The 25,200-nt window shown below is 37.3% G+C and overlaps 1 protein-coding gene across 3 annotated transcripts in view; it reads left to right on the top strand.

Moving 5' to 3' along the window:
• The window catches only part of AMZ2 (archaelysin family metallopeptidase 2), a 125,237-nt gene that overhangs the window by 16,884 nt on the left and 83,153 nt on the right, over positions 1-25,200 (top strand). For all 3 annotated transcript variants that reach the window (XM_053707736.1, XM_053707718.1, XM_053707728.1), the window contains exons 2-4: positions 6,164-6,446; positions 11,082-11,255; positions 23,226-23,354. In XM_053707736.1, the coding sequence (XP_053563711.1) occupies positions 6,164-6,446; positions 11,082-11,255; positions 23,226-23,354 (586 nt within the window). The remainder of the gene's footprint in view (positions 1-6,163; positions 6,447-11,081; positions 11,256-23,225; positions 23,355-25,200) is intronic.

The following is a 25,200-nucleotide window of genomic DNA, read 5'->3' as shown; positions in this document are numbered from 1 at the left end:
CTGGGGTGTCTTTGCTTTCTCCTGGTGGCCAGGTTCTGAATTCCCAAAAGTAATGAATGCAACTGTGGACTCTTTCCATTTATGAAGAAAATACCTCAACTGGCTAGGGTTGAGTGTCACGTTTGACTGCATATTAGAAATATGGCTAAGTCAAAAGAATGGACCAAAAAGTTAAGAGAAGAGATCATCGCCCTTCACAAGCAAGGAATAGGATACAAAAAGATAGCGAAGGCACTGAATGTTCCTAGAGACACTGTTGAAAGCATAGTTCAATGGAACAGTGGTTACACTACCTGGACGGGGCAGTAAAAGGAAGCTATCAACGGCTGCAACCAGATTTCTTAGATTGCAGGTTGAAAAATACCCTTGTGTGACTGCAAAAGACCTGTAGCAAGACTTAGTGGCAACAGGCACTGAGGTTTCAGTTTGCACAGTAAGGCGCATACTAAACGCAGAAGGTTTCCATGTGAGAACTCTAAGACGTACACCACTACTGATCCAAAAGTACAACAAAAGTCAGTCCAATATGCTCAAAATCATATAAATAAGCCACAGAAATTTTGGGATTCTGTTCTGTGGAGGGATAAAACAAAACTGAAACTTTTCGGCCTGATGGATCTGCGGTATGTCTGGACGAAGAAAAATGAAGCATATGCTGAAAAGAACATTCTGCCTACAGTTAAGCATGGTGGTGTTTCGGTGATGCTCTGGGGCTGCTTTGCATCCTCTGACACTGGACACCACCTGCAGCGTGTAGAAGGCAAGATAGGATCATTGAAGTATCAGGAAATCCTAGGAGGAAACATCTGTGAGGAAGCTGAAGCTTGGGCCTCATTGGACCTTCCAAAAGAACAATGATCCCAAGCAGACCTCAAATTCCACCAAGGCTTGGTTGCAGAAGAAGTCCTTCAAGATTCTACAGGAGCCATCACAGTTACCTGACTTGAACCCCATAGAAAATCTCTGGGCGTGATTTGAAGAAGGCGGTTGCAGCACACAAACCCAAGAATATTACTGAACTCTAGGCCATTGCTCATGAGGAATGGGCTAAGATTCCTCAGGAACAAGTACTAAAGCTGTATGCCATGAAGAGTTAAATAATTTTGAGGCTGTGTTGAGCTATTTCAATTGCTTTTGTTTTATTTGTTCATTGCAAACAGCTGAAAGTGTATACATTTTGACAAAAAACCTGATTTACAATGGGGGTTGAATTATTTTGATTTCAACTGTACATGTCAAAATATGTGTATGTAGATATGTGTATACAGTACATGTTTATGTTTATACGTGTATATACATATATTCACATATAAACACATATATATATATATATATATATATATATATATACATACATACATATGTATATATACTGTAGAGACATTTCCACTCGAATACCTTAAAACATGAAAAATAATTTTTATTCAACTTTAATATTTAATATTGTGTTTTACTGTGTAAGTATTGTAAATGTTTTACAAATGTTACAAATACATATGCATGTGTGTGTATGTGTGTTTATATATATATATATATATATATATATATATATATATATATATGAGTGTATACATGTGTTTGTACATGAGTATGTGTGTATATGCATGTGTGTGTGTGCGCTCATGGTAAATGTATTTATATAACTAATGTTATATAAATATGCTTAGTTAGTGCAGAATTACAGTGGATGCACACCCTAATGCAGTATGCTGTGCATGTATATGAAAACATGTAAAAGCATATTTATGCAATAATTAAATTTAATGGGACAGGAAACCCCAGAATTTTCTTTCATGATTTGGAGAGAGCATACAATTTTAAACAGCTTTCCAATTTACTTATATTTTCAAATTTGCTTCTCTTGTTATCCTTTGCTGAAGAAACAGCATTGCACTTCGGGTTGCCTCCTTGGCCATGTTTTCCTGAACACCGATGAGTTACGCATGCTGCAGGGTGTGCAGAGGGCAACATGCACTGCGCACCTGGACTATTCATGTCCCTCCTTGAGGCATGTGTAACTCATAAGTGTCCAGGAAAACATGGCTGAGGGGCAACCCCAATTTCACAGTACTGGCAGCTAGCTAAACACATATACTGTAGTTAGCCAATCACAAGAGACAAATATGTGCAGGCACCAATCAGAAGCTAGCTTCCACTAGTGTAGGATATGTGTTTTGTTTTTCAACAAGGGATACCAAGAGAACAAAGGATATTTGAAAATAGAAGTGGATTTAAAAGTGTCTTACAATGACATGCTCTATCTGAATCATACAAGTTTAATTTTGATTTTCCTATCCGTTTAACCCCTTAATGACCGAGGACGTGCAGGGTACGTCCTCAGAAAAAAGGCAGTTAATGCCTGAGGACGTACCCTGCACGTCCTCGGTGTGGCTTTCTGGTTATTGCAGTGATGCCTCGATATGGAGGCATCCTGCAATAACCTTTTACGGCCATCCGATGCAGAGAGAGCCACTCTGTGGCCCTCTCTGCACCGGACATCGATGGCCGGTAATGGTATCGTTGGTGTGTGGGAGGTGAGTGGCGGCCATCGATGGCCCTGGTCATGTGGAGGGGGGCGGGATCGTGGGCGGGGGAGGGAGCGGGTGGGAACCGCTACACTACAGAAAAAATGTGTCCCAAAACAAAATAAAAGTGGGACATTTAATGTAAAAAAAAAAAAACCCTTAGGTGTCATTTAGGTGGTGGGGGTTGGTCCGTGGGGGGGGGAGCTACACTACAGAAAAAATAAAAAATAAATAAAAAAATAAACATTTGATTGTTCAAACTGGGTACTGGCAGACAGCTGCCAGTACCCAAGATGGCCCCCATTAAGGCTGAGGGGGGGGGGATCCTAAACACAGCAAAAAAAAACAAAACAAAACAAAAAAAAACTTTTATTTTAGTACTGGCAGACTTTCTGCCAGTACTTAAGATGGCGGGGACAATTGTGGGGTGGGGGAGGGAAGGGAGCTGTTTGGGAGGGATCAGGGGGTGGGATGTGTCAGGTGGGAGGCTGATCTCTACATTAAAGCTAAAATTAACCCTGCAAGCTCCCTACAAACTACCTAAGTAACCCCTTCACTGCTAGCCATAATACACGTGTGATGCGCAGCAGCATTTAGCGACTTTCTAATTACCAAAAAGCAACGCCAAAGTCATATATGTCTGCTATTTCTGAACAAAGGGCATCCCAGAGAAGCATTTAAAACCATTTGTGCCATAATTGCACAAGCTGTTTGTAAATAATTTCAGTGAGAAACCTAAAATTGTGAAAAAAATTAAAGTTTTTTTTAATTTGATCGCATTTGGCGGTGAAATGGTGGCATGAAATATACCAAAATGGGCCTAGATCAATACTTGGGGTTGTCTACTACACTACACTAAAGCTAAAATTAACCCTAGAAGCTCCCTACATGCTCCCTAATTAACCCCTTCACTGCTGGGCATAATACACGTATTGTGCACAGTGGCATTTAGCAGCCTTCTAATTACCAAAAAGCAAAGCCAAATCCATATATGTCTGCTATTTCTGAACAAAGGGGACCCCAGAGAAGCATTTACAACCATTTATGCTATAATTGCATAAGTTGTTTGTAAATAATTTCAGTGAGAAACCTAAAGTTTGTGAAAAAATTTGTGAAAAAGTGAACAATTTTTTTTATTTGATCGCATTTGGCGGTGAAATAGTGGCATGAAATATACCAAAATGGGCCTAGATCAATACTTTGGGATGTCTTCGAAAAAAAAAAATATACATGTCAATGGATATTCAGGGATTCCTGAAAGATATTAGTGTCCCAATGTAACTAGCGCTAATTTTGAAAAAAAAGTGGTTTGGAAATAGCAAAGTGCTACTTGTATTTATGGCCCTATAACTTGCAAAAAAAAAAACAAAGAACATGTAAACATTGGGTATTTCTAAACTCAGGACAAAATTTAGAAACTATTTAGCATGGGTGTTTTTTGGTGGTTGTAGATGTGTAACAGATTTTGGGGGTCAAAGTTAGAAAAAGTGTGTTTTTTTCCATTTTTTCCTCATATTTTATAATGTTTTTTATAGTAAATTATAAGATATGATGAAAATAATGGTATCTTTTGAAAGTCCATTTAATGGCGAGAAAAACGGTATATAATATGTGTGGGTACAGTAAATGACTAAGAGGAAAATTACAGCTAAACACAAACACCGCAGAAATGTAAAAATAGCCTTGGTCCCAAACGGACTGAAAATGGAAAAGTGCTGCGGTCATTAAGGGGTTAATAAAGTGCTTAACTATGCATTAACTGTAAATATTTCACATTCTAATGTTCTTCACATAGGGGAATATGTTCTATGTATTTATAAACAGATATTCCTATATATATCTGTAAATATCTATACCTATATATATTCATCTATATATATCTAGATATAAATTGTACCAAAATACCATCAGATATATATAGAAAATTAGAAATATATATTTTTGAATAAATATAACATATTCTTCTATGTGAAGAACATTGGAATGTGAATTATTAGTATTTTCATGTTGGGTCAGTGCAGATGAGATCAGTTTAGCGCACAAGTAGGGTGTTAGTTTTTTGTTCCACTTTTTCGAGCTCCATTGACTTTTATGGGGGAATACGTTAACGCAATCACAATATTCGAGGTTCGGCTTTTTGTGCACATCGGGTTAGCACTTGTAATACGAGCGCTACCCAACGCACACAAAAAAACTTAACTCTAGCAGAGTTAACTCGTGAGCGAGACAGAGAGTGATAAATAGTGCTCCACTCATAATTTAGCCCAAATTGTCCAGTATTTTTGTGGAGGACAGCTGGCATACCTACTTGTAATCTGAGCTTTAATGTCTTCAGCTAGCTCCCAGTAATGCACTGCTGCTTCTTCAGCAAAGAATACCAAGAGAGTGGAGCAAATTTGATAATAGAAATAAACTGGAAATTTTATATTCCTTCCGTGGAATGCAAAACCCTGACACTTCTACATGATGCACAGTGATTGGACCACATTAATACACAAAAACAACTTTCAAGTGTATTTTCCAGGTTTGTCCCTGGACTGCATATACATATTTAAAAAAAATTACAGTTTTAAAAGCATTTAAACATTTATAAAATATGCAGATCCTTTGCAATACAGTGAATCATTTCTGATGCATAAACAAAAAAAATTGCATTGTGCCTTTAAGTATTACTTTCAGTATAATAAAGTTATGTAAAGCTAACAAGGGATTTATGTTAAGGAAAAAACCCTGTTAAGAAAATAGGGAAAAGTATGCTCTTTCTACACATAAAGTATATATTTTTCCACTTAAAATTTATCTAGTTTTACTAGTTATAGTTAAAAAAGGCAGCAGAAATAGAAGTTGTATCTAGCGTGCTAGAAAAATAGTTAAAAACCCAACTCTGTAACTGTGACTTGTATAAAGTACTTCAATGTTGCTGATTTTAGATTGTCTATCACATATTAGGAGGAGGGGAAAAATCAACGATATTAGGTAAATATAAAAGCCTCTATTTAGGAACTGTGTCCTGTATTGCCCTATATTAGGGTAGATAAGCCACCTTTTTACACTAAATATGCTATTTATCCCTTCCCCATCCGACCCACAATATGCCCCAAATGTTACAACAACAAATAAAAATATCAATTAGTAGATAGTCTGAAATTAACAGAGTGCAGTTAAAATAAACACGAAGCCCCTGACGCGGTCGCGTTTCACTTATACTCTCCCTCTGAGGAAGCGTATAAGTGACACACGACCACGTCAGGGGCTTCTGGGTTTGTTTTTTCTGGCACGCTAGATACAACTTCTATTTCTGCTGCCTTTTTTAACTATAACTAGTTAAAGTTAAATTTTAAGTGGAAAAATATATACTTTATGTGTAGAAAGAGCATACTTTTCCCTATTATCTTAATAGGGTTTTTTCCGTGATTTAAATGTTGTAACTTGTAATATGCTCAGAGTCTAAGCATACTCCGAGCCAGTTACCTCCTTCTATAATATAGACAACAATAGAATTTTTGCCTTTTCCAGCAAACCTGGGAACACTTCCCTTTTGTTTTGCTAAGGGATTTATGTTTTTTCGTATGTTCCGATTACCCCAGTATTTTCTCTTTTCACGCTGCACGTTTAGTTTATTTAGGTTTATTTCTCAGATGCAGGTAATTCGGCATTCTCCAGACACACTGCGCGATGCTCTAATAACAACAGAGAGGCCCCTGAAGGAGTTATACGAGAAATACAGCCCAGCAGAGAAACAGCTGCTTAGTGAAGCTTTTCGGCCCAGCAGCTCACTCTTCAGTCCCATTATCATTGAATCTTCAGATGATTGGATCCCATCCCATCCTGAGTCCGCAGAGACCTTCCAAAAGTTTTATCACAAGCCTCAGAGATGTGTTCCCACTGCAAAACGTAAAACCATTTATGTGCAGACAATAGGTAACTAACTACGCGAATTGTCATTTAATTGTATGAAAATGTAAATTTGTTAAATACGTATTCTAGTGTAAACAGAAAATATTCCTTTCTTTTATAAAGGTGGTAAGAGTCCACGATCATTACTCCTGTTGATTACTTTCCCTGCCACTAGGAGGAGGCAAAGATTACCAAACCCCAAGAGCTCTATATGTCCCCTCCCACCTCTATGGTTGTTAGTCTTATCTTTGCCTCTACTGGAGGAAGGTGAAGAGCAAAGATGTGAAGGTGATTTCTTCGTTGAGAGAGGTTCTTAGATTGATTTCAGGCCCATTTCCCCTCAGATTACAGTGTTTGTCAGAGAGAAATTAAATGGATATTAAACCCATTTTTTTCATTCATGATTCAGATAGAGCATGACATTTTAAACAACTTTCTAATTTACTCATAATTTAAATTTCTCTTTGTACTCTTGTTATCATTATTTGAAAAACAGGAATGTAAGCTTAAGAGCCAGACCATTTTTTTGTTCTGCACCCTGGGTAGTGCTTGCTAATTGGTGGCTACATTTCGATACCAAGAGAATGAAGAAAAATTGCTAATAGGAGTAAATTTGAAAGTTGCTTAAAATTGCATGCTCTATCTGAATTATGAAAAAAAAAATATATTGGGTTTCATATCCCTTTAAGGCATATCCCTTTAAAGTGAAGGTAAAGTTTGGTGAATGAAAGCCCGTTTTTTAAAAATACTATTAAAAACAGGGGCACTTTCATTCAAAGTTTACAAAGCAGCTGTTTTGTTAAAAAAATTACCTTTTTTTCTTTTCACATCTAGAGCAGCTTCCCGCACCTAGAGATCCTCTCTTCACACGTCAGCAATCACAGTATGGCCTCAGGCAATGACTTCCCTGGGGGGAAAGCTGTTATTGGAGGACGCAGGATTAGTCATTGTTGACATGTGAATAGAGGATCTCTATGTGGGGGAAGCTGCTCTAGCTGTGAAAAGAAAAAAAGGTCATTTTTTTTAACAAAACAGCTGCTTTGTAAACTTTGATGAATGAAAGTGCCCCTGTTTTTAATAGTATTTTTAAAAAACGGGCTTTTATTCACCAAAGTTTACCTTCACTGAGTCAAAAGCACAGGTTTTGACTAATTTTTTTTTCCCATGAGAATTTTAGTCACTGACCTCCCTCAGATGTTGCAGGGACTTGTCTTTTGCCTCTTTCTTTACTGGGTCTTCAGATTACTCTTATAATATGCCCTCTGCTATGTTTGCAGTACAGGACTGGTTTCCTGTTAGTGTTTCTTGCAAGAGAGTGTTGTTGGTAAGTACTGTTTAGTTTTTCAAACACTCTATTAACCCTTTCCTGCCGGGGTTAAAGTGTCTACATTGGAACAACTGTTCCAATGTAAACAATTTGAAATCTCGCGATCGTGCACGTGATCACAAGATTTCAATGATGGGATCACATCAGGGGGGCATCCCTATGATGCCAGGCACACCCTCCAGACCGCAATCTCATCAGGGAAGTGCCAGTGGCTTCAGGAAAGCCACCCGGTTATGACGTTGTATTCAGTCCATCAGCGTTAAAGCCCAGAAAAATTCGGACGGAATACAATGTTGTTGCAAGGCTCACCAGAAACACAACTTATGAAGCAGCGGTCTAAAGACCGCTGCTACATAACCTGTCCGCCTGCTCTGAGGCGGTAGACAGAGATTGCTGGAAATCAACCCAATCCAATACGATCGGGTTGATTGACACTTCCTGCTAGCGACCGATTGGCCGCGAATCCGCAGGGGGCAGTATTGCACCAGCAGTTCACAAGAACTGTTGGTGCAATGATAAATGCCGATACTGTATGCTACAAACGACACAAACAATGGCACTATGTTAGGCAATCCCCACTATTATTATGCAACATTCAGGGTTACTGTTACTAAAGTAATACACTGTATATCAGTACAAATAAGTGGGGTGGTGCTTTGCACTGGTTAAGTTACTGAAAGAAACGTGGAACAAGGGAGTTCCACTGAAAGGATGCAAATCCAGCACTCTATGCCCAGACTATTAGGCAAGAAAATTTCCAGTTATAGAATGAAATATAACTTTTATTGAAATATATGAAACCCAGAGAGCCGTAAGAAAAAGCATAAAGTTCTTAGTAGCTAGGAAGCATTTATACATCACTTTAATGATGTAATACAGAGATTAGGAGGAATTTAACGGATGATAACCAAGAATTGTATCTCTCTGTCTCACACACAAGAGCCACAAGCGCACGTGTACAAGCATAACAAAACACCATACCCATGACCTAAACCTAGTCAACTTTTTAAACTATGATGTTTCATTATATTGATGTATAATTATTGGCAAACAGATTGAGAGCAAATTGTGAATATTATCAAGTATATTTCAACGCAGTATCAATACTGCCCCAACCTCAGTATATGTTATACATTATTTCCTTATATTTATCTATTTTACTAGAGGTGACCGTTGGGGGACACGGGTAACTAACCATCCTGACTTCTCGCCAACCTAACCACTCAGGGTAATAGCTCAGCCAATTTTTAATATTGGTAGGTGATGATTTCGAACATTATATGAATAAGGAACCAGAATATCATTGATTGGAATCACCACACCACACCAACTTTCTATGTGCATTGCGGTTTTTAATATTGTGTGTGTTTTCGTTATAAATTTTAAAGGTATTTCAATAAAAGTTATATTTTATTCTATAACTGGAAATTTTCTTGCCTAATAGTCTGGGCATAGAGTGCTGGATTTGCATCCTTTCAGTGGAACTCCCTTGTTCCACGTTTCTTTCGATAGCGTATGCTGTCTGCATTTATCGATGTGCAGCGGACATGATCCACAATATCGGATCATGCCCGCTTGCACATTAGTAAATAGGCCCCATAGACTTTATAGGGAGGGCAACCTCAGAAATGCAAAAAATTTTATTTTTTGGTATTATGAGTGCACTCGTGTGCGCATGCGCATGTGTCGATTGGAAAAAGTTTGGGTTCCTCTGTTTTGAGCATGTTATTGTTACACAAATTGTACTTATGTGTTTAATCCTTGCAGAACATACACATATATAGCTATAAGGCATGCTCTAAAGCTGACCAGAACACAGCCAGTGATTGGTTATCTGGCTGATTCCTGCTCTGGAGTGCCAAAACAGTGCAGCTTCTGAGTGTGAGTTTAACTATGTGTTTAACCCCTTTAAGGGGGTACTAAGACCTTTTAAAAATGTGTGTATTTTATTAGATGTCCCATTAAAGGGACATGTTACTCTTATGCTAAATCACTTGAGAATGATGCAGAACATCTGTAAAAAACGGACTAGAAAATATCACATGAACATCTCTTTGCAAAAAAGGATAAAATATATTTTACCTTAGAATTTCTTTAGTTAAAGGGATAGTCTAGTCAAAATTAAAATTTTCATGATTCAGATAGAGCATGTGATTTTAAGCAACTTTCTAATTTACTCATATTATAACTTTTTCTTCATTCTCTTAGTATTTTTATTTGAAAAAGCAGGAATGTAAGCTTAGGAGCTGATCCATTCTTGGTTCAGCACCTGGGTAGTGCTTGCTGATTGGTGTCTAAATGTAGCCACCAATCAGCAAACGCCACAAGGGTGGCGTAACGAAAAATGGGCCGGCTCCTAAGCGTTACATTACAACTTTTTCAAATAAAGATACCAAGAGAACAAAGAAAAATTGATAATAGGAGTAAATTAGAAAGTTGCTTAAAATTTCTGCTCTATCTGAATCATGGAAGTTTAATTTTGACTAGACTATTCCTTTAAGTACCTGGGAGTAGTTATCCTTCAGCTGCTCTCTTTACTGTCAAGATGAAAAAGCCAATCAGCAACATCAGTGCTAAGCTCACACTTTGCTTTGCTGGGATCTTGTGATGGGATATCACCATAATCTTGAGAGATTTCATAGTAAACATCTTTAAAGGGACAGTGTACTGTCATATATTTTCCCCTTTAATGTGTTTCAAAGTATCCTTTTCCTCTTTTAGAGTGTAATCAATTATTTACAATTTAGTAGATAGGTAGGCACTACTTTAATTGTTCTGCCAAGGTATTGGACTTTGGGTATACAGACTATGCGGCTTTGTGTGTAGAAAGCATGATAACATAATGAAGCATGCTTTTCCTGCAAGCTCAGCCCATTTGATTATGTTGTGGTTCCAAAGAAGAAGAAAATACACACACTGCTATTTTTCATATAATATAAAGGAATACTTTCCCATAAATTGTATTGTCTGCAGCTGTTATAGGTTATTGTAAACACATCAGGTGAAACCTTTTATACAGTACATTGTCCCTTTTGTAACTAAGGAGGGAAATAAAGTGACTGTGACTGCACATGAAAGATGCACACTCCCTTGCCAGTCCAGGGACAAACATCCTGATTGGCTGCTTAACATTCCTTTATAATGGGATATGGCTACTGAGGAAATTAGGTAAAATCTATTCATTTTTTTACATAGAGATGTTCATGTAATATTTTCTAATTAGCTTTTACAGATACACTGCATCATTTTGAAGTGAGGCACTATTTTAGGTAGCATGTCCCTTTAAGACAAAAACAACAACTACTTCTGAATTATCTGTATTTTTGTCCCAGGTCCCTTTGGAGACTCATCTGCTCACACACAGGAATATATAGGCTGGCTGAAAGGCTATTGCCAGGCTTTTTTCCATGGTTTACCTGTTAAAGTACAAGGTCCTATCCCCATATCAGAAACTGGCTGCGCATTTCGAATCAACGATTCTACTCAAAATCTACAAATCCACGCAGGTAGGAAAAGCAACACTTGTAAACAGCCAATCATTATTTGTTAAAGGGATATTAAACCTAAATGTTTTCTTTCATGATTTGGATAGAACATGCAATTTTAAGCAGCTTTCTAATGTAGTCCTATTATTAATTTTTCTTTATTCTCTTGGTATCTTTATTTGAAAAGGCAGGGATATAAGCTTAGGAGATAGGCCATTTTTGGTGCAGCACCCTGGGTAGCCAATCAGCAAGTGCTACCCAGGGTCTGAACCAAAAATTGGCCGCTCCTAAGCTTACATTCATGCTGTTCAAATAAAGATACCAATAGAACGAAGAAAAATTGATAATAGGAGTACATTAGAAAGTTGCTTAAAATTGCATGCTCTTTCTGAATCATGAAAGAAAACATTTGGGTTTCATATTAGTTTTCAATGGAAACATTTTGCAGTTCCCCAGAATAAGCAACATTTTTTCTAGTAAATACTATGACTGTTTGAGTATATTTTTGAACTATACACAGAGCTTATGTTTATATGCACAGTGCACCTGCATTTAAAGGGACATGAAACACTAAATACATTTTATATGCATAGTATTGAGGTTATTCCCCACCTCCCTGTAGTCATGGGTGACGCCATGTTGAAATACATTCCAGTTTGAAGTGTGTGTATATGTGCAGTGACCCCTCTTCATATACCTGTAATGCAACTTTAGTTCCAAAATGGCAGCACCCATAATTAGAGGTAGGTGCATAAAATATATTTAGTGTTTAATGTCCCTTTAAACACTGTGCCTTTTAAGACTGTATACACAGTGTAAGTGATTATTCTATTTGCGTTATTGCTGAAGTATATATGCCAAGGCAAAATATCTGAGCAGTGGTATTATATTTATTCACATAGATTTTTTTTATGTATAGATTTTTTGTAGTCCAGGGATAGACTCCTTAAAAAGCATCACAGGAATGTGTTTTCTCCTTTGCTGTGGCTAATTTGGTGGATATATAAATTAGCCTCTGAGTCAAATGCAGCAAGGTCAGAATTATGAAGTCTTCAGGATGTACTCCAGCGGCACTGGGGAAGGAAAAAATAAAACAGTATACTGTGATTTTTCTCTGTCCTAATAATATGTTCATAATGATCCATTTTACCTTGTGGAGTAAATTAAATTGTTTAAAGATAGTTCCTTTTACTTTGATTTTGTAATCTGAAATAGCTGCTTTTGCCTGTTGTATCCCCAGTACTATTTAAGTACTGGTTATAGAAAAGTTATGTAAAACAAGGGAAAAAACACAGAGAATTGAACAGAGAGTTCCATTGTTCTCTCTTAAAGTGATGATAAACCCAAGCGTATAACAAACGCTAGGGCTCACCATCACTAAAAACAAACATCAGCTTCTGTTAAATGCACCCTATCTGTAAGGAAAGTATATCACTAACTCAGCGCCTCCGGTCGTCCACAGCACATCGCTTTCTTCAATAAGGTGATGTTTCCACCTCTAAACCAATAGCCGTGCATGTCAACTGACATCCTAGCACGGCTATAGGTCTAGAGGTGCAAATGTTACCTCATTGGAAAAGAGCGCTGTGCGGTGGGCGGCCGGAGTCGCTGAGTTACCAACATATTTTCCTTACAGATAGGGTGAGTTTAACATTGTTTTTTATGAAACAATGACAGAAACTAATGTTTGTTTTTAGTGATAGTAAATTCTAGTGTTTGTTATACGCTTGGGTTTATCATCACTTTAAAGGGATTTTAAACTAAAAATACAGACTGTGTATAATGATGTATTGAAGGCAAAGATTAACCTTAGAATAATATGTATTTTTAAATTTATATTAGTTTGTAAAAAATTGAAAATATAAGTGTAAGGGTTTATTTTCTATAAAGTACTTTTATTTTCTATAAAGTAATGTAGTTGGACACAGACATGTTTGAACTAGTTTTCTATTTATCTATGTTTGTGCAAACAAAGCTGTGTAGAATCACTTTTAGATTATCCTATGTTCCACACAGTCTTGTTTGGAAAGTCTCTTTTATTCTCACAAAACATAGACTGCACAAAAATGCAAAAGTATATAACCCAAAGGAAAACTAAACTATGTAAGACAGAAATATAAGTCAAAACAGAAAACACACTTTATATTATAAACACATATAGGACAGATCATATAAAAGCATGTGTCAAGTCAAAATAATTTGATCAAATGTAAAATGTCCAATAAAAACATGAAATATAAAAAGTAAGCAAACAGTCCTTCATTGAAGGACTTTGGAATTCCACAAACTTCTTGAATCCTTCAAATGTTCCTCTGAAAAGAAACAGCAAAACTTTCCTTAGGTGCAGTCAATCGTTCCACCTAATAATATATCCATACTCACATATAGGTAAGCAGAAGTCTGTCTTCAACCAACTCACTTATTCAGTGAATAAGTATAACGTTTCCTAAGCTCCAAGGTTTACAATTGCCAATCCGCAAAGCCACCCAGCTATGAAGTGGCAAAGCAAAGTAACCGTGTCATTGGAGTTCGTCCTTAGAAACCAAACTACGCAAGCCACTGTGAGCAAATCCTTGAGCAATGTGTTTCAAATTATCTTTACCATGCTCAATCACACATCATATCCCAGCTAGTTTATATAGCATGTATAGCGTGTCCGAGTGAATTTAAAGGGACATAGTTCTTATACCTGTTTCTCATGACATCTTGTATATTTTTAGAAATAAAATACCTATTATAACAGCACTCAAAAATATGATATAAAATACTTACAATAAAACATTTTAAATTTTAATTTCTGAGAATTATAATTGCTCATGTAAAGGGGGGAAAATAAATTATGAAAGTATATTGCAAAGTTGTTACATTATGCATAATTAAACATTTTATACAAAATCTCAATGTTTTTGCTGTCCCTTTAATGTGTTATCAATGAATTGCTAAACCAGCTGCTGAGTATTAAATGTATAGGGAATCAACTTGGCTGAGCTTGCAGGGAGAGCAAACCTCATTAGCTTATCTATATTTAATCAAAATCCTCCTTATCTTATCTCATTGTATACATAGTGAGACCAATATTTAGGGCCCAATCTAAAGCTCTCTGTTCTGGTGAGATTATCTAGCAATTCTCATCAGTACTGTTTGAGAGCTGTTTATCTATGCAGGGTTCTAGGTGTGAAGGGATATTTTTGAGTATGGAAATTCACATGTCTCTATTTCCATCCATAAAACCAAAGCCAGTGATCAAATTACTAGTTTGTTTAAAGTGAAGGTCAATTTTGATAAATTAGTGCCCGGTTTAATCCTATTAAAAACAAGAGCACTTTAATTCATCAAAATTGTAATTTCTTTCATGTAATTAGCAAGAGTCCATGAGCTAGTGACGTATGGGATATACATTCCTACCAGGAGGGGTAAAGTTTCCCAAATCTCAAAATGCCTACAAATACACACCTCACCACACCCACAAATCAGTTTTACAAACTTTGCCTCCTATGGAGGTGGTGAAGTAAGTTTGTGCTAGATTCTACGTTGATATGCGCTCCGCAGCAGGTTGGAGCCCGGTTTTCCTCTCAGCGTGCAGTGAATGTCAGAGGGATGTGAGGAGAGTATTGCCTATTTGAATGCAGTGATCTCCTTCTACGGGGTCTATTTCATAGGTTCTCTGTTATCGGTCGTAGAGATTCATCTCTTACCTCCCTTTTCAGATCGACGATATACTCTTATATATACCATTACCTCTGCTGATTCTCGTTTCAGTACTGGTTTGGCTTTCTACTACATGTAGATGAGTGTCCTGGGGTAAGTAATTCTTATTTTCTGTGACACTCTAAGCTATGGTTGGGCACTTTTATATAAAGTTCTAAATATATGTGTTCAAACATTTATTTGCCTTGACTCAGAATGTTCAACATTCCTTATTTCAGACAGTCAGTTTCATATTTGGGATAATGCATATGAATTAATCAATTTTTTTCTTACCTTATAATTTGACTTTTTCCCTGTGGGCTATTAGGCTCGCGGGGGCTGAAAATGCTTCATTTTATTGCGTCATTCTTGGCGCGGACTTTTTTGGCGCAAAATTTTTTTTTCTGTTTCCGGCGTCATACGTGTCGCCGGAAGTTGCGTCATTTTTGACGTTTTTTTGCGCCAAAAGTGTCGGTGTTCCGGATGTGGCGTCATTTTTGGCGCCAAAAGCATTTAGGCGACAAATAATTTGGGCGTCTTTTTTGGCGCTAAAAAATATGGGCGTCACTATTGTCTCCACATTATTTAAGTCTCATTATTTATTGCTTCTGGTTGCTAGAAGCTTGTTCACTGGCATTTTTTCCCATTCCTGAAACTGTCATTTAAGGAATTTGATCAATTTTGCTTTATATGTTGTTTTTTCTATTACATATTGCAAGATGTCACAGGTTGACCCCGAGTCAGAAGATACTTCTGGAAAATCGCTGCCTGGTGCTGGATCTACCAAAGTTAAGTGTATCTGCTGTAAACTTGTGGTATCTGTTCCTCCAGCTGTTGTTTGTAATGAATGCCATGACAAACTTGTTAATACAGATAATATTTCCTTTAGTAATGTTACATTACCTGTTGTTGTTCCATCAACATCTAATACTCAGAGTGTTCCTGTTAATATAAGAGATTTTGTTTCTAAATCCATTAAGAAGGCTATGTCTGTTATTCCTCCTTCTAGTAAACGTAAAAGGTCTTTTAAAACTTCTCATTTTTCAGATGAATTTTTAAATGAACATCGTCATTCTGATTCTGATAATGATTCCTCTGATACAGAGGATTCTGTTTCAGAGGTTGATGCTGATAAATCTTCATATTTATTCAAAATGGAATTTATTCGTTCTTTACTTAAAGAAGTCTTAATTGCTTTAGAAATAGAGGATTCTGGTCCTCTTGATACTAAATCTAAACGTTTAAATAAGGTTTTTAAATCTCCTGTAGTTATTCCAGAAGTTTTTCCTGTCCCTGATGCTATTTCTGAAGTAATCTCCAGGGAATGGAATAATTTGGGTAATTCATTTACTCCTTCTAAACGTTTTAAGCAATTATATCCTGTGCCATCTGACAGGTTAGAGTTTTGGGACAAAATCCCTAAGGTTGATGGGGCTATCTCCACTCTTGCTAAATGTACTACTATTCCTACGGCAGATAGTACTTCTTTTAAAGATCCTTTAGATAGGAAAATTGAATCCTTTCTAAGAAAAGCTTACTTATGTTCAGGTAATCTTCTTAGACCTGCTATATCTTTAGCGGATGTTGCTGCAGCTTCAACTTTTTGGTTAGAAGCTTTAGCGCAACAAGTAACAGATCATAATTCTCATAGCATTGTTAATCTTCTTCAACATGCTAATAACTTTATTTGTGATGCCATCTTTGATATCATTAGGGTTGATGTCAGGTATATGTCTCTAGCTATTTTAGCTAGAAGAGCTTTATGGCTTAAAACTTGGAATGCTGATATGTCTTCTAAGTCAACTTTGCTTTCCCTTTCTTTCCAGGGTAATACATTATTTGGTTCACAGTTGGATTCTATTATTTCAACTGTTACTGGTGGGAAAGGAACTTTTTTACCACAGGATAAAAAATCTAAAGGTAAATTTAGGTCTAATAATCGTTTTCGTTCCTTTCGTCACAGTAAGGAACAAAAGCCTGATCCTTCACCCTCAGGAGCGGTATCAGTTTGGAAACCATCTCCAATCTGGAATAAATCCAAGCCTTTTAGAAAACCAAAGCCAGCTCCCAAGTCCACAAGAAGGTACGCCCTCATTCCAGCCCAGCTGGTAGGGGGCAGATTACGTTTTTTCAAAGAAATTTGGATCAATTCAATTCACAATCTTTGGATTCAGAACATTGTTTCAGACGGGTACAGAATTGGCTTCAAGATAAGGCCTCCTGCAAAGAGATTTTTTCTTTCCCGTGTCCCAATAAATCCAGCGAAGGCTCAAGCATTTCTGAAATGTGTTTCAGATCTAGAGTTGGCTGGAGTAATTATGCCAGTTCCAGTTCTGGAACAGGGGCTGGGGTTTTATTCAAATCTCTTCATTGTACCAAAGAAGGAGAATTCCTTCAGACCAGTTCTGGATCTAAAAATATTGAATCATTATGTAAGGATACTAACATTCAAAATGGTAACTATAAGGACTATTCTGCCTTTTGTTCAGCAAGGGCACTTTATGTCCACAATAGATTTACAGGATGCATATCTGCATATTCCGATTCATCCAGATCACTATCAGTTTCTGAGATTCTCTTTCCTAGACAAGCATTACCAGTTTGTGGCTCTGCCGTTTGGCCTAGCAACAGCTCCAAGAATTTTTACAAAGGTTCTCGGTGCCCTTCTGTCTGTAATCAGAGAACAGGGTATTGTGGTTTTTCCTTATTTGGACGATATCTTGGTACTTGCTCAGTCTTCACATTTAGCAGAATCTCATACGAATCGACTGGTGTTGTTTCTTCAAGATCATGGTTGGAGGATCAATTTACCCAAAAGTTCATTGATTCCTCAGACAAGGGTAACCTTTTTAGGTTTCCAGATTGATTCAGTGTCCATGACTCTGTCTCTGACAGACAAGAGACGTCTAAAATTGATTTCAGCTTGTCGAAACCTTCAGTCTCAATCATTCCCTTCGGTAGCCTTATGCATGGAAATTCTAGGTCTTATGACTGCTGCATCGGACGCGATCCCCTTTGCTCGTTTTCACATGCGACCTCTTCAGATCTGTATGCTGAACCAGTGGTGCAGGGATTACACAAAGATATCTCAATTGATATCTTTAAAACAGATTACGACACTCTCTGACGTGGTGGACAGATCACCATCGTTTAGTTCAGGGGGCTTCTTTTGTTCTTCCGACCTGGACTGTGATTTCAACAGATGCAAGTCTGACAGGTTGGGGAGCTGTTTGGGGGTCTCTGACAGCACAAGGGGTTTGGGAATCTCAGGAGGTGAGATTACCAATCAATATTTTGGAACTCCGTGCTATTTTCAGAGCTCTTCAGTCATGGCCCCTTCTAAAGAGAGAATCGTTCATTTGTTTTCAGACAGACAATGTCACAACTGTGGCATATATCAATCATCAAGGAGGGACTCACAGTCCTCTGGCTATGAAAGAAGTATCTCGAATACTGGTATGGGTGGAATCCAGCTCCTGTCTAATTTCTGCGGTTCATATCCCAGGTATAGACAATTGGGAAGCGGATTATCTCAGTCGCCAAACGTTACATCCATGCGAATGGTCTCTTCACCCAGAGGTATTTCTTCAGATTGTTCAAATGTGTGGACTTCCAGAAATAGATCTGATGGCTTCTCATCTAAACAAGAAACTTCCCAGGTATCTGTCCAGATCCAGGGATCCTCAGGCGGAAGCAGTGGATGCATTGTCACTTCCTTGGAAGTATCATCCTGCCTATATCTTTCCACCTCTAGTTCTTCTTCCAAGAGTAATCTCCAAGATTCTGAAGGAATGCTCGTTTGTTCTGCTGGTGGCTCCAGCTTGGCCTCACAGGTTTTGGTATGCGGATCTTGTCCGGATGGCCTCTTGCCAACCGTGGACTCTTCCGTTAAGACCAGACCTTCTGTCGCAAGGCCCTTTTTTCCATCAGGATCTCAAATCCTTAAATTTAAAGGTATGGAGATTGAACGCTTGATTCTTAGTCAAAGAGGTTTCTCTGACTCTGTGATTAATACTATGTTACAGGCTCGTAAATCTGTATCTAGGAAGATATATTACCAAGTCTGGAAGACTTACATTTCTTGGTGTCTTTCTCATCATTTTTCCTGGCATTCTTTTAGAATTCCGAGAATTTTACAGTTTCTTCAGGATGGTTTGGATAAAGGTTTGTCTGCAAGTTCCTTGAAAGGACAAATCTCTGCTCTTTCTGTTCTTTTTCACAGAAAGATTGCTAATCTTCCTGATATTCATTGTTTTGTACAAGCTTTGATTCGTATAAAACCTGTTATTAAGTCAATTTCTCCTCCTTGGAGTTTGAATTTGGTTCTGGGGGCTCTTCAAGCTCCTCCGTTTGAACCGATGCATTCACTGGACATTAAATTACTTTCTTGGAAAGTTTTGTTTCTTTTGGCCATCTCTTCTGCTAGAAGAGTTTCTGAATTATCTGCTCTTTCTTGTGAGTCTCCTTTTCAGGATAAGGCGGTGTTGCGAACTTCTTTTAAATTTTTACCTAAGGTTGGGAATTCTAACAACATTAGTAGAGAAATTGTGGTTCCTTCATTGTGTCCTAATCCTAAGAATTCTAAGGAGAGATCATTGCATTCTTTGGATGTAGTTAGAGCTTTGAAATATTATGTTGAAGCTACTAAGAATTTCCGAAAGACTTCTAGTCTATTTGTTATCTTTTCCGGTTCTAGGAAAGGTCAGAAGGCCTCTGCCATTTCTTTGGCATCTTGGTTGAAATCTTTAATTCATCATGCTTATGTCGAGTCGGGTAAAACTCCGCCTCAAAGGATTACAGCTCATTCTACTAGGTCAGTTTCTACTTCCTGGGCGTTTAGGAATGAAGCTTCGGTTGATCAGATTTGCAAAGCAGCAACTTGGTCTTCTTTGCATACTTTTACTAAATTCTACCATTTTGATGTATTTTCTTCTTCTGAAGCAGTTTTTTGGTAGAAAAGTACTTCAGGCAGCTGTTTCAGTTTGATTCTTCTGCTTATAATTTCAGTTTTTTTCATTATAAGATTTAAACTTTATTTTGGGTGTGGATTATTTTCAGCGGAATTGGCTGTCTTTATTTTATCCCTCCCTCTCTAGTGACTCTTGCGTGGAAGATCCACATCTTGGGTAGTCATTATCCCATACGTCACTAGCTCATGGACTCTTGCTAATTACATGAAAGAAAACATAATTTATGTAAGAACTTACCTGATAAATTCATTTCTTTCATATTAGCAAGAGTCCATGAGGCCCACCCTTTTTGTGGTGGTTATGATTTTTTTGTATAAAGCACAATTATTCCAATTCCTTATTTTTTATGCTTTCGCACTTTTGTCTTATCACCCCACTTCTTGGCTATGCGTTAAACTGATTTGTGGGTGTGGTGAGGGGTGTATTTGTAGGCATTTTGAGGTTTGGGAAACTTTGCCCCTCCTGGTAGGAATGTATATCCCATACGTCACTAGCTCATGGACTCTTGCTAATATGAAAGAAATGAATTTATCAGGTAAGTTCTTACATAAATTATGTTTTCACTCGTTTTCTTCAAATACTTACCTATTAATCCTGACAGCCGCTGCAGCGCTCCTTCTGTGCATCGCAAGCCCTCTTCGTGGGTCCAAAATGACGAGCGTCTTCCTCCAATCACAGCGTTGCCTCAGGCCATGATCCCCCGGGGGGAAAGCCGTGACTGGAGGAAGCCGGATTCGTCATTTCTGACGTAAGAATCGCTGGAGCGGATCTGTCAGGATTAAAAGGTACATTTTAGAAGAAAACGAGTGAAATGGCAATTTTGATGAATTAAAGTGCCCTTGTTTTTAATAGGATTATTAAAAACCGGGCACTAATTCATCAAAATTGACCTTCACTTTAATTCAGGAGTTCAAGCATTGTTCATGAACAGTAAACATCTCACATTTGATTTGAGAGGTAAAGGGTTAAAAATTTGATCTCTCTGATCACCTAGAGATGCAACTGCAGTGCTCGCAATCTAGCAGCCTAAAGCCTTCACATCTCTACTTATGTGTCACTGGAACTTTATCAATGTGAGTTGGTTCTTTGGTGTGATTGTTGGGCGTAATTGACAGCCCTCTTGATAGGCTGGTCCTGTGCCAGTTAAGAGTAGTTAGTGCCATTAATGTGGCGGGTAAAACAAGCAGCAACCTCTTTTAATAGCAAACCCAGGGGTCAAGTCGGGCGGGAACGCATGGGAACAGAGTTTTTTGCACTATTTTTGCAGGAGGAACTAAGTTCCCTCTGGACAGAGAACATAAATGCTTCAGTAAACACTGATGCTGCTGGTGGAAGGAGCTAGAGCACAATCTGGTTAGAGGGATAGTGAGATCCTCTAGTATTGGGCAGTGACACTTCCTATAATACACTAAATGCAAGTCTGTCAGCGGTCCTGCTGTGTGATCACCCCACAATGTGTTTAACACATTATGCTTACATTTCTGTGTGGCTTGCTCTGGGGTTATTTAGCTCCCCTCCGAAGAAATAGGACTATTGCCCCTTAAGTGGGTGAGACTCTGTGACAGAGGAGGATTCTCAGGCAACCATTCAACCCTTCATTGGATTTAATTTGCTTCCATTAACCAAATTGTATAGATTATATTATTTATAGTGCACTCCCACTAACAAACTTCATATGCCAGGGTGCTAGGAGTGGTAAATAGAGCTAATAGACAAAACACTCTCTGGTCTTATCAAGTGTATAACACAATTTTATTACAGTGACGTTTCGGGGTATTCACCCCTTCATCAGACCAACAAGAGTGAGGAAAAACATGCAAGCTTATAAACAGAATTAGATCCCTCCCCCAACAGAAACTGCGCCAAAAAAAGGGGTTACCATAGGGATACAAATGTTGATACAAAACTTCACCCACCAAAATACAAACAATCATTGTTGATATGTGAGAATACCAAAGTGCTTGTTATTAGACATTGATCAAATGCAAGTTACAAAAAAGTGTTTACCAAAAAGTTGTATAAACTAACCTATATAAAATGATGTGTCTGTGTTGATCAGTAAATAATAGATGTTCTAACTACAAACTTAAACAGGGACATATTGTATCTGAGTATCCTCTATCAAAACGGTGGCGAAGGGCAGTCATAATGTATATAATCCACAGCTACTGCTTACCATAATCGTTGTCAACGATGCCAATAGTGTATGTCCTGGTAAGAGGCAGTGACTGTGTGGACACCGGAGCAAATTAGCTCCGCCCATATGTGGCATGTATTATAGTGTTAGGGAAATTGCTATGTGGAAAACTTAAAGCATGTACTACAGTGTTTAAGGCACCATCAGGGGTGATTAATGAACAGGCATACGATCTGATCGCATGAATGGGTAGCCTGTACACAAGCATAATTACTAAGGGAACGATGGGCCAAGTAGTATACCGTTCCATATGCTTGCATGCAAAACAAAGAGCATAGCATTAATATCGGCATTATTGCAAGATCAATCCTATAGCAATTTGTAAACCCACAATTTGCAATATAAATATGCCTAATGCGTACGATAGAGTATTAAAATATGTGGGGAAATAGTAGAGGTATGTTATAGACAACATAACAGTCATATAACTTTTCTATATCCATTACTGCAGTATGACAAAATAAAGCTAAAGGAGCTGTTTGTAAACAGTTTAATACTTTCCAGCAGGTAAAGCAGGTCATTTGGAACACATTAAAGGGGAATCATTTTAAAGTACAATGTCCCTTTAATGAAGTTTTTAAGACCATGACATAACAAACCACACCCCTAATCAGGAGTGGAACTACCATTGGTGCAGCAGGTGCAGTGATACCAGGGCCTAAGTGCTAGGGGGGCCCATAGCATCCAGTCTATACATAGCCATGTGAAAAAAGTATACAATCTTAATGCTGGAAAGGCATTTATTAGTGCAGTATCTATCTATCTATCTATCTATCTATCTATCCAACCTCAACATCATTATTCAGAGCAGAATGTATATTATTACTATTATTTACTACTGAGTTAACTTTGGGGGCCCAAAACCAATTTTGCACCAGGGCCCTCTGTTGAGTAGGTCGGCTACTGCCTCTAATGAATATTTAATGACTCTTTCGCAATACCCAGTCATGAATGGCAGTTTCTCAGCAAAATCCCCTACACTAAATGCAGAATCCAAATTTATCTTGATTTGAAAGTTTAACACCACTTGAAAGTTCAGTGAATTAAGACCAGTGGCATTGTAAATAAAGTTTATTGTGATCACTATTTGCTTCCTGAATTTATTTTCTTGAAATAACATCTCTCTTTGATTCTTAGGAGATCTTTTAAGATACCTGAAGAAAGGAAAACCAGCAGATGCATTCTGTGTTGTTGGTGCAACCATGATTGACCTATATCCCAGGGACTCCTGGAACTTTGTGTTTGGATTAGCTTCTGCAACAGAAGGTATTTGTCTTAATTTAATGGTATCTGACAGATGTACGTACATTTTATTACAGCCTGTAGAAACTATCATCCAATTAAAACAATTGTACCCATTTTTTGGAAGATCTTGATGTTGAGAAGATTGAAAGGCCAGCTACAGTTTAAGGAGGTGGAGCTGATGGTGATGCAGCTTTATGATCTCTCTTCTTTTCTCCTCTGAGCTAAACATATTAAGGTCAAAAAATATTTCCATGTAGGTTTTATTTCCTAGACCATGTACCATATTAGTAAATCTCCTCCTAGAATGGTTACTAGTGTTTAGTGAGACAGATTGGCGCTTTACCTGTGCCTTTTCCAGATCACACTATGGAGTCATGGATAAAATTAGGTTGTAGTCTGCCTATATAACAACAATCTGGCAATTGTTCTTATTACAAACTAATAGAATGTAATTCTGGAGAAAAAAATATCCCTGTAATCCCCCTTGAGAAAAATGGTGTTTATGCATTCTATAGACTCAACAGAAAATAGGGCTGGTCTTAAGATTTTTCCACGGTTGCTTTTTTATTTCCAGTCCAGCCCTATGAGTCAGAGGATGTAATCTTTTAAGAAAGGGGTTGAGAAATCTAGGAGCCAGTATGAATATTTAGGAGCCAGACATACTTTTTAGGGGCCAGACAGTGGTATTTGTATATAGATATATAGAGATTAACTAAAAATGTTAGGAGCCAGGGGTAATTCTAGGCGCCAGTGGCTACCTGGCTCATGGATTTGTCGAGCCCTGTCTTAAGAACTAAGAGCTGAATAATAAAAGGTTAGAGTAATACTAGCACAAAAAACATTAGTATAAACACAAATTATATGAAAATAATGGGAGGGAAAAATATGTGTGGGGAAAATCTAGATTATCCATTCAAAATATAAGAATATTAATATATAAAAAGGTGGAAAAGAAGATGCACTTGTACAAATGCAGGAGACTATGCAGGACAAAGGATGATACAGGCGAAGCTGTAGGGTAAAAAACTGAAATAAAGTAAAATAAATAATAATATTTTTGATACTTGTTTGATGTAAAGCGCAAAAGAAAGAAAATTGCTTATTTAAAAAGAAATTGCACCTTTAATTGTCCTCTGGTTACATCAGTTTCCATGTATATTTTTTTCCATTGGTTGGTATCATGTGATCTCTGAAAGATGCTCTTAAAGGGATTGTGTGCATCAGAAGTAGCACGCAAATTACAAATTGAAAGTGAACACGTTTGCTCGAGCGCAATTGAATTTAATGTGCATCAGGTTAGCGTGACTTCAGAGCTCTGGTTGTTGCGCTTGAACAGAAAGTGTCACAAAAATACATTGTACTGTACAGCACAGTTACAGCACTCGTATTAACACTGTCTGATAAAATTATTAAAAAACTATTTTGCTTGAAAAAGTTATAAGAGCTCAAAGATGTGCGGTCTCAAGTTTTAGAAAAAATAGGACTCAAACGACTTTAACATAGAGATACATACATGTCTACATATTTATATCTATGTATTTACATAAATATATATGTATATATATATATATATATACATACATATATATATATTTATGTATATACTGTATATGTTTGTACATATATATTTATGTATTTAAATGTGTATATATGTATTTAAATCCAAATATAAACACATAAACTCATAAATACATGTATTCTTATATAGACACATATATAAGTGCATTGGAGCCCTTTGCAGTCAAGTAGCTGAAACATGTAAAATCATTTATATGCAATATTCACATTTAACAAAGTGATTATCTATGGTAAATATTTGACATTCCTATGTTCTTCACATAAGGGAATATGTCCTAAGTATTTTTAA

This window comes from Bombina bombina, chromosome 1 (genome assembly GCF_027579735.1).
Source record: "Bombina bombina isolate aBomBom1 chromosome 1, aBomBom1.pri, whole genome shotgun sequence".
In the NCBI taxonomy this organism is placed as follows: domain Eukaryota; kingdom Metazoa; phylum Chordata; class Amphibia; order Anura; family Bombinatoridae; genus Bombina; species Bombina bombina.
The sequence above is the reverse complement of the archived record's forward strand: the minus strand, read 5'-3'. Positions and strand labels throughout refer to the sequence as shown.